The 9,868-nt window shown below is 30.8% G+C and overlaps 2 protein-coding genes across 2 annotated transcripts; one reads left to right on the forward strand and one right to left on the reverse strand.

Moving 5' to 3' along the window:
• Positions 1-1,089: 1,089 nt before the first annotated feature.
• Trs33 (trafficking protein particle complex subunit Trs33) lies at positions 1,090-5,329 on the forward strand. Its single transcript, XM_088277828.1, has 3 exons — positions 1,090-1,406; positions 3,762-4,025; positions 4,929-5,329. Exons 1-3 carry the CDS (start codon positions 1,320-1,322, stop codon positions 5,052-5,054), a joined length of 477 nt encoding a protein of 158 aa, XP_088133954.1. The 5' UTR covers positions 1,090-1,319; the 3' UTR covers positions 5,055-5,329.
• A 1,308-nt stretch (positions 5,330-6,637) lies between these two features.
• LOC148312036 (cytochrome c oxidase subunit 7A1, mitochondrial-like) lies at positions 6,638-9,390 on the reverse strand. The gene is made up of 3 exons (XM_088277829.1): positions 9,260-9,390; positions 9,012-9,128; positions 6,638-7,137 (listed from the first exon to the last, which is right to left on the reverse strand). The coding sequence occupies exons 1-3, from the start codon at positions 9,272-9,274 to the stop codon at positions 7,006-7,008; spliced, it is 264 nt and encodes an 87-aa protein (XP_088133955.1). The 5' UTR covers positions 9,275-9,390; the 3' UTR covers positions 6,638-7,005.
• Positions 9,391-9,868: the final 478 nt, after the last annotated feature.

The raw sequence follows: 9,868 nt of genomic DNA on the forward strand, positions 1-9,868 counted from the left end.
CGAGATGGAAATTGTTTTGGGTATTTGTCGGGTAAATTTTGGGAAAAACTAAAAGCCGGTATATTTGACGGTCTTCAAATAAGCCAACTTATTAAAGATCCACAATTCACCACAAGACTGAAACTAACGCTTGGTGTTCATTTGTTCAAGTAGTATAAAATTTTCTTGGGAATTATAAAGCAGAGCATTACGTAGAATTAATGAAAACTATACTTTCAAATTTTAAAATTCTCGGTAGTAATATGAGCATAAAAGTTATATTATTAATTGATACTGCATTAACTTTGTGGAATGGAATATTGATTATTAAAAAAAACACTCGTTTTACTATTCGTTTTATAGTTTTATAGTTTTCGAAAGTAGTCGTGAGAAACGAAATAAAGTTTAATAAATGACAGTAATGAGCATGCTAGTTTTTAGCATGCTCGTAAATAAGCATAAGCAAATCAAATTCTCCGACATACATGATATCTACTGGCAAGCTCTCTGTCGGTTCACTGTAGTGACAATGGAAAACAAAGCGGAAAAACTTCTATCATTAAGAAAGAAAAACATATTTTTAAAATTTTATTTTCACTATCAAAGTTTAGTCGTTCATGTTGGTTTTCAAATCTTGATATGCATTATATCATGGAACATTGTTTTTTATATAGGGGCGATCGCGGATTATGAGCCTATTGAGGCATTCATTATTCTGATACAAACTTACAAATTTTTATGTTTTCATCTCCCCAGCGAGACATTTGAGAGCGAAGTTGTGTACGAAACCCTACTACGAACTGAAACTAGTATGCTTATAATAAGCAACCTGTCCGCACACACTCAAAGCACCCTTATTTCCACCCGTCCTGCAAGTAGCATGCCTAAAAATCGAACGGCTGTCGTTTTTTGAGCATGCTCATTTCTGCCAATGTACGTTCAGACTTGCTACTAAGTAGCACTTGCTCAAATATAGTAGCGTATCTCTAGACCTTTATGCCCAATGATTTTCTACCTACTGAGTAGTTTAAAAAAAAACTACTGGACAGTACTAACTTATTATTATTTATTTTTTCTTTAAAAAAAAATTACCACAGGCAACATTACATTGAACAAAATTGAAACTTGACAGCCGTCAAACGTCAAAATCTAAAATCCCTCAAATGTGTGATTTCATTTCCTTTTTTGTTTAATCAAAAGAGTGCAAGAAAGCGGCGTAACAACAGCATAAAATCAAAAAAAGAGTTTTCAATAAACAAAAGTGTTTTATTTCTTTTAATTGTTTAAAAAAAATCAAATGTTTTCACCTCTCTGATTATTAATCAATTTATAACATTACAATGGCAGATGAAACATTATTTGATTTTTTACACAGTGAAATTATTAATTACGCCTTGGAACAGAAAAATGACAACAAAGACATAAAGGTTTGTTATATCCTTTAAAAAAATACTTAATTTTGTTCATGCTAAATTATGCATTAACCCTAGATTACTAAACTATCCCACGAGTTGCGTTGTTACTAAACATTCGTAAAAAATACAACATACGATTGTTTAATATTCTAGGGTTAATAAGTGCTGGTTTTACTTGAAGAATAGCTCATAACTTTACACAATCCAATGCTTTAGTGAAATCTATCAAAGATGGCATAAGCAATGATACTTATTGTACAGTGATACCTTTTTTTTAATTACCTAACTTCCAAGTGACTCTGAAATCTAGCTACGGCTTATGCAAGACCGCTTATCATGACCCTACCCAGGCTTCAACTTTTTAAGTTTCAAAGCCTATGCCTACTGATAGTAGTGAGTGGATTTACTCTTTATGTTTAAAGTTACTATAATTTCATGTAATTCATGAGTAAAAATTATAGGCCAAAACACTCGCTACATTGATACCATGGCAAGACATTAATATGTATACTCGACATAGATATCTGATATAAATATATATATTTTTATATATATATATATATATATATATATATATATATATATATATATATATATATATATATATATATATATATATATATATATATATATATATAAATATATATATATATATTATATATAGATATATATATATATATATATATATATATATATATATATATATATATATATATATATATATATATATATATATATATATATATATATATATATATATATATATATATATATTTATATATATATATATATATATATATATATATATATATATATATAATATATATATATATATATATATATATATATATATATATATATAATATATATATATATATATATATATAAATATATATATATATATATATATATATATATATATAAATATATATATATATGTATATATATATATATATATATATATATATATATATATATATATATATATATATATATATATATATATACATATACATATATATACAGTATTCAGAGAGCTCCATGAGTCGGATACTCGCCGCGTATGTTACGTTACGACGAAATGCTCTGGTCAGTCCTCACCTTTAGGCTCACATAAAAAGTATGAAATTGAAGTATTTTTGGAAATGATAAAAAAATCTTTAATAAAATCTTTTTCTAAAAAAAAATATTAATATCATACAAAGTGACACCAGACTCTCGCAATTTATTTTTTTTATTTTTTATAAAGAGAAATATTTGTGTTTTTATTATTTACACAAATATTTCAATTTCATACTATTTCTGTGAGCCTAAGCGGCTCATTATTAGAAATAGGTATCAAATTGTGGAAGAGTGGGTTCGAACCGAGAAACTCTGACTCAAGAGTCGGTGACACTAACCACGGGACCACAACCCGACACATTTCTTTTTGGTGCTCACGGTCTCAGCCTAGCCACTGCTGCTATTCTCCTTTTCCTACCTACTCTTTCTTACATTTCCTTTCCCATACAGTTGCAATGTCAACATCCTCACCATCTTAGCCTCCGTCATCTTCCCTTCCCCATCCCTTCAAATATATTCTACTCTTTTCTCGAGCCTGAAGCGCAGGACTGACTACCTTGCCTTCATATAATTAAGGAATAGGTTAATGCCACTTAGATCCGATGCGACACCCTATGCACTATTTGAGTGCAGATAGGATTTCATATAACAAAAATAAGTATTTATTTCTCGACAAGAATAAGACACTAATTTTCTTTTCTCATTTTCACTCGCATTGACGGGACAGAGCCACGCATTGACGGGAGTCATGTTGAATAAAGATGAGGATTTGTATATCGGCATGTCTTTTTCGATGGGGCATTGTCGACATAGGTCTACAAGCATTCTATGTGATTCGGCAGCAGATTGCTTAGATCTGAGTAAAGTATAACTTCCCGCACATGACCTATTTTTGGGACGAAATTCGACATACCACAGAAAAAAAATACTTTCCTGTATGTTGTTGATTTTTATATGTGCTGATTATTATTGACAGATGTCAAACCTACAATAAGTATTCAAGGGTAATGTTAAATAAATATTAGAGTGTAAAATCACTAATATTTATTTTCACCTGGGAATCGAACCCGGACCTCCAGCACGGTAGCTAAACACACTAACCATTACACCACAGAGGCAGGCAAATGCTGTAGGTTACAGACCTGGTATTTAAAAAAATCTACATGTATGTTCAATCACAAACAGAATGGTGACTTTCGAACAGCATATAAAGTTCTCATTCAAAGCAGCCAATGACAGAAATAAAAAACCTTGCTTTATTCTTATTGTAAAAAAGTGATAATTGAATTGACATTTGTTTTCCAGGATACGGATTTGTCTGTAGTGGAGTACATTGGGTTTTCTGCCGGTTACAAGATAATGGAGAGACTAACCCGAGAATGGCCAAGGTTTAAAGATGAGTTGGACACTGTGAAGTTTATCTGCACGGATTTCTGGACCTGCATCTACAAGAAACAGATTGATAACTTGCGTACCAACCACCAAGGGGTATACGTCCTACAAGATAACTCCTTTCGTTTTCTTACCAAGTTCTCGAATGGGCACCAGTACCTTGAATATGCACCCAGAGTAAGAACTTTGTAATTTATTTACTTTAGCCTGTTAACCATGGAGTTCACTTTTTAATTACGCAACATACAACGGGCGCGAACTCTTTCACTAGGACGTGTCAGTATGTCACACCCGGTGGACGAGATTTCATATATTTTATTTATACTTAAAATGAAAAGAGTATGAAATATATATTTTAACTTTTTTCTTGAATGTTTTCCGCAGATACTTTGTGGCACATTTTATCTTTATGAAATGAAATAAGTTTGTTATAACCACTTTTTTATTAATACAATTTAACCTACCGGTTTCAACAAGAACCTTGTCATCATCAGGGTTTATATTAATTCAAAAACATTATAATACTCTCACCAAAAAACTTCCACACACTCCGTAAAAATTCTAAATTTAGGATTTTTATGGAGTGTGTGGAAGTTTTTTGGTGAGAGTATCATAATGTTTTTCAATTAATATAAACCCTGATGATGACAAGGTTCTTGTTGAAACCGGTAGGTTAAATTGTATTAATAAAAAAGTGGTTTTAACAAAGTTATTTCATTTTATAAAATATATTTTTACATTAATTTATATATATATCACAAAGGAAAATACAAAATTACAAACAAATAGAAAAGAATTCATGTCTCAATATGTATGGATGACTAATTACCTTTGTTGTTCGAAAATAAAGGTTTCGCCCATTCCAGGGCGCAACATATATTTACAGGACATATTCATATGCCCTACCCGTACCTGATATTATTTACGTTTGACGTATTTACACGTCCCGCCCGGTTAACAGGCTAACATCAATTATGTCTGAGACCCTTTTATGGGAATAATTTAACAAGAATGTTGCTTACATTAAATATGTGTAGATTGCCTCAACCTCATTGCAAATATTATTATCTTTTGTTTTAGTTTGTGGCTTACACGTGCGGACTGGTGAGGGGAGGTCTTGCGAGTCTAGGAATTAATAGCATTGTTACAGCAGATATACAAACAATGCCTTCTTGCAAATTCCACATACAAGTACAACCGAACTGAATAAATTTATCTTATACAGTATTAAAAACCCCTTACACACAAAGATATTTTTAGTAACATTTTACGGTTTTCTGAAAATATTTTCTTTTTAAATAGTTGCAGCGTATTTTATTTCATTTCATGAAAATTCTACCTTTTGTCATATGAAACAATGGTATTTGCATTTTTTCTGCATCTTTCTAACAAACTTAAATTAATGTACGGACTGTAAGGAGAAATTATAAAAAAATGCTAAAAAAAGTAATCTCGTAAAATAAAGGCGTTTTTTTTTTAAATGGAGTTGCATTTATTATTTACCTTGGTTATTATGTACAAGGTTTATAGATAAATTAGAGGATTTTTGTTTCTTATAGCTAAGAACATGTTTTATGTTAATCTGTGTTGGGAACAGGAAGGATGAACTAGTGCTGCGGTCCAACCAGGAACTTTTCAGCATTTGCTCATTGCTGGGAGAAAAATAAAGCTGTTTAAAAAAATCAGGGATTGCATCAAAAGTTTGGTAGTTCCCTGAAATATTTGTCAACCTTTTATTTAAGATTACATAAATATGGATTGAATTTCTGAAAGAATTGCTGAATTATTAGAAAACAGCTGTCCCCAACTCCAGTACAGGTAGGCTAATAATAAAGGTGAAATTAAGATTTAAGATAAATAAGCTTACTTAATTGGACTGGGTAAGATTTTAATTTGAAAAATTCCATACTCAAATTATTCTGCTTATTAAATAATATAATAAATAGATATATTAAATAAATAGACTTTTCCAAATACCGCCAGACAATCTTAGTTATTCTTTCCCTTCCAATGCTAAAATAAAAATGCGTGTTCCAGTGTTGGGTTGTCAATAGGTACACAATAAAAAACTAGCAATTTTAAATTGGAAAAATACAAACATTCATAGCTAATCCCCTTAATTAATTATAAATGAAGTCAAAAATTGTATTAATTTAGATTTATTTGTTGAAAACATTAAAAAACCATCTGGCAAATCTCACGGAACAAGCATAGGTCCTCTAGTTGAAAGCTCAAAAGCTACTGCTGACTACCGCTAGCCGGAGAAAAAAAAACACGACTGAGAATTTTTAACTTTGAGCTCCTCGCACTTGCACAGTGCAGTATCCAAGAGTGAGATGCGAATACAGTGTCGCGCTTCCCACACACTCCTCACGCGCTGTTTATACGCAAATTTGTCTCCGATATTCACAAAATACCCCCGATGTACCCGATAAACTCTGATTATTATAGATTTTTTTTTATCAATGCGTAAATATGCTACGGAGGAATACCTAACATCTTAGCCATGTATTTATCATATTTATAGAGATATTGATGGTTATTAGAAGCAATGTGTACAAGGTACACAACACCGGGAAGGGAAGGTTATTAAACATCATAAAATTTATAGCGCGTGAAAATGTCCAATTGGGAGTAATTTAAATATCCATATTTTAAACGCATTTAACGTGTCTTTTGTTCGATCATTAAATACATTACTTATTCAAGCATAATTATTAAAAACAAAAAAAAATGTTTTTACCAAAAACCTGAGTTCACACAAAAAAGAAATAAATAAAACACAAAAATATTTTAGTAATTTTATTACTACATTACCAACCCGCCCCGACAATATTGTAGCTATAATCTTGCGGGTACAAGGTTAACCCAATTAAATAATATACACTTCACAGTTTTACAACTTATGAAAATTTGAATCTAGAGTAAATGCCTTTGTTCTTCAGTATAAAAATATTAAATCTGAAAAAGTATCAAGTATAAAAATAAACTGAACGTAATATTAAAAAAATATATTGACTGTTTTTATTATTGGAAATGTATGGAATGACGCAAATATAAATGCTCGAGTAAATCTATTGGTTGAGACATCAGATTGATTGTATTGTATTCGGTAAGGAAATGCTTGACAAAGGCATTTATTTGGTTTGAAACAAAATTACTTGTACGCCTGAATATAGGAGAACCTCATGGTACATCCTACTCCGACCAGGCATAGGCCCATCGTTATTCTGTACAAGATGTTGTCCATGGGGCCACCCTTCAGGTGCACGGGGATATCATTCTCAGCCTGAAATTCAAAATACACTGCAATCAATTTATGGGTGCGCTATTTGGGTACATCATATACCAATCCAAAATGGAAATTTTTAGATAGTTTATAATTCATTTAATATTGTAAAAATAGATATCACTTTAAAAAAGGCATATACTTATTTCCTATCAACCGGTTAAATGCCAAAAGCGTCTTAAGATGCATAATTTTCTGTGAACGGAGCACCGCTCATACAAAAATTACATCTTAAGACGCGCCATTTTAAATGGGCTTTTACTAAAGAAAATCAATTATTTGAAATGTACAAATATATTGAACGCATAGTGACATCTATTGAGAATATTCTTGCATACTTAGAATTGAAACAGAATTTATTTTTACCACTTTAAATGTAAATTAAAGAGAGCTTTGTCGTCGGATCAACTAATGGCGCTCAGGGTTGTCCAATAATTTCCGAGTTGCCGTCACTGCCAAATCTGATGACATTGAGTTTAGTGTCCATTCTGATGATTTTTAATTTTTTTAAATCGTAGTGTGTGTGTGTGTGTATACTTTTAATATTAAACTAACATAAACAATTACTTTTGACAAATAATTAAGTTTTCATATTTTCTATGACAAATTTTGTGACAACCCTGCATCATGAACAATTAATTTTATGATAATGGATAAATGACTTCACGACTGGCGCGCTCTGCAATTATTTGGTAAGTTTTATAAATAAATGTTTTTACACTTTCAATAATGATATGTTTAGAAGGTTTTATTTTGGTCGTAAAATTCGCGGCGTGCAGGGTACTGCCATACATGTACCTGCCGGCAGTTAAAGGTTAATATCCCTCTTACGTACATAGATTTCAATATGGTAGATCTGACCTCTGTGGTTACTCTGATAAAGGGTCTTATTATTATACATTTAAAAAGGCATAATGGTAATAAGTGAAGATGGTACGTGATTGGGATCAAAAGGGTGAGACAATGTGTTTAATTAAGTATAATTAAGAGTTATAAAATATGTGTCGGATTGTGGTCCCACGGTTAGTGTTACTCGGTTCGAACCCACTCTACCACAATTTGATACCTATTTCTAATAATGAGCCGCTTAGGCTCACAGAAATGGTATTAAATTGAAATATTTGTGTAAATCATAAAAAGACAAATCTTTCTCTTTAAAAAAAATTATGCAAAATGCATCGAAACGCGTCTCACAATATATTTTAAGAAATAGTGGTGTTTACTATGTAAAAATTAAATTAAAAAATAATTGAATACATCTGGAAGAAGATTTAACATTTTTTTATATATAATAAACAATAAAGAAGCACAATACTATCACGACTGCCATATCAGTAGCTATCAACATTTTTATTAAAAATCAATAATGCTACAATATTCAACTATCAACTATTAGAAATAGGTTCTCATAATGAGTCGCTTAGGCTCACAGAAATAGTATGAAATTGAAGTACTTTTGTAAATAATAACACAAAAATCTTTTTATTTAAATAATGTTTTTACTATTCTCACTTACATAAAACCACCATCAGTTTCAAGTTACTTTTTTGTGTCATTTTAATTAATGACGCGAGCAGGTATTACCCAGGGGCGTATTTGTGGCATCAAAAATTCCCTTCTCATGCCTTATCCGATCCGATGGCGGTAGAAAAACAACATTTTCATTGTGGTTTTACTTTCCTTTTTTTTTAAGAGAAATTTTTGTGTTTTTATTATTTACACAAATATTTCAACCCGACACATTTCTTACTTTTGACAAAACTCCATAACATCCAATGGCGATTGAACTAAACTAATAATGCTGTATAAAGCTACAAGTATAATGAAAACTTAAACGACATTAGGTTGAATAAAATATCGATAGTGCTCCTAACCTGAAAGAGAGCTTGCTTCGCCTTTAATTTTGGGCAGACTTCGGAATATTTCACGCACTCCGCTCCCGCTTTGTTGGAATAATTCCTCACTCCAGCCACAGCAATTCTAGAGGCACCCTATAAGGTAAAAAGAAGGAAAATAAATTACATAATAGTACCAGATATTATATTTGAAGTATTGAACTAGCTTGTAAAAAGATTAATATTCAACTATTCATATGGAAAAACTTATAATAAACGTATTTTACCTTGATCAGACTCATTTTAAATACTGGGCTGTAGCTAAGAAACCAGAACTATGCCGTAATTATCAAAATTGATAACGACGAAATAATCTTCCCAAAAACGCGAATTTCAAGAAAATTCTTTGACAGTGTCTGGTCTGCAAAAAGGTAACCATAAAACCATCGACAAAAAATCGTGGAAGTACCTACTCCTGGTTTATTTCAAGTAAACGGGGTATATATATATATATATATATATATATATATATATATATATATATATATATATATATATATATATATATATATATATATATATATATATATTTATTTAAATTTTTTTTTTTGTAGTTTATTGACGTTTGTATATTACACGGAATTTTATCGTCCGGCACTTCAGTTAGTATGATAAACGGATGATTGGCTTGGATTGGTTTGTACTTTTGTCTTTCTTTCTTCGGATCGGTGCGTGATCACGGTGCACGTAAATCCAATCACGCTAAACGGTCGTAGTAGCTTTTATTAAAAAAAATCAACCGACTGCCTGACGGTAAAATTCCGTGCAGTGTACAAGCACTCAATGTGTATAAATCCGTATATTTTTTCCTACAATAGTTTTAATTTTCATTCTCT

The sequence above is a fragment of the Brachycentrus maculatus genome, unplaced genomic scaffold (genome assembly GCF_059751285.1).
Source record: "Brachycentrus maculatus isolate JH-2025_06_01 unplaced genomic scaffold, ASM5975128v1 h1tg000050l, whole genome shotgun sequence".
NCBI lineage: Eukaryota > Metazoa > Arthropoda > Insecta > Trichoptera > Brachycentridae > Brachycentrus > Brachycentrus maculatus.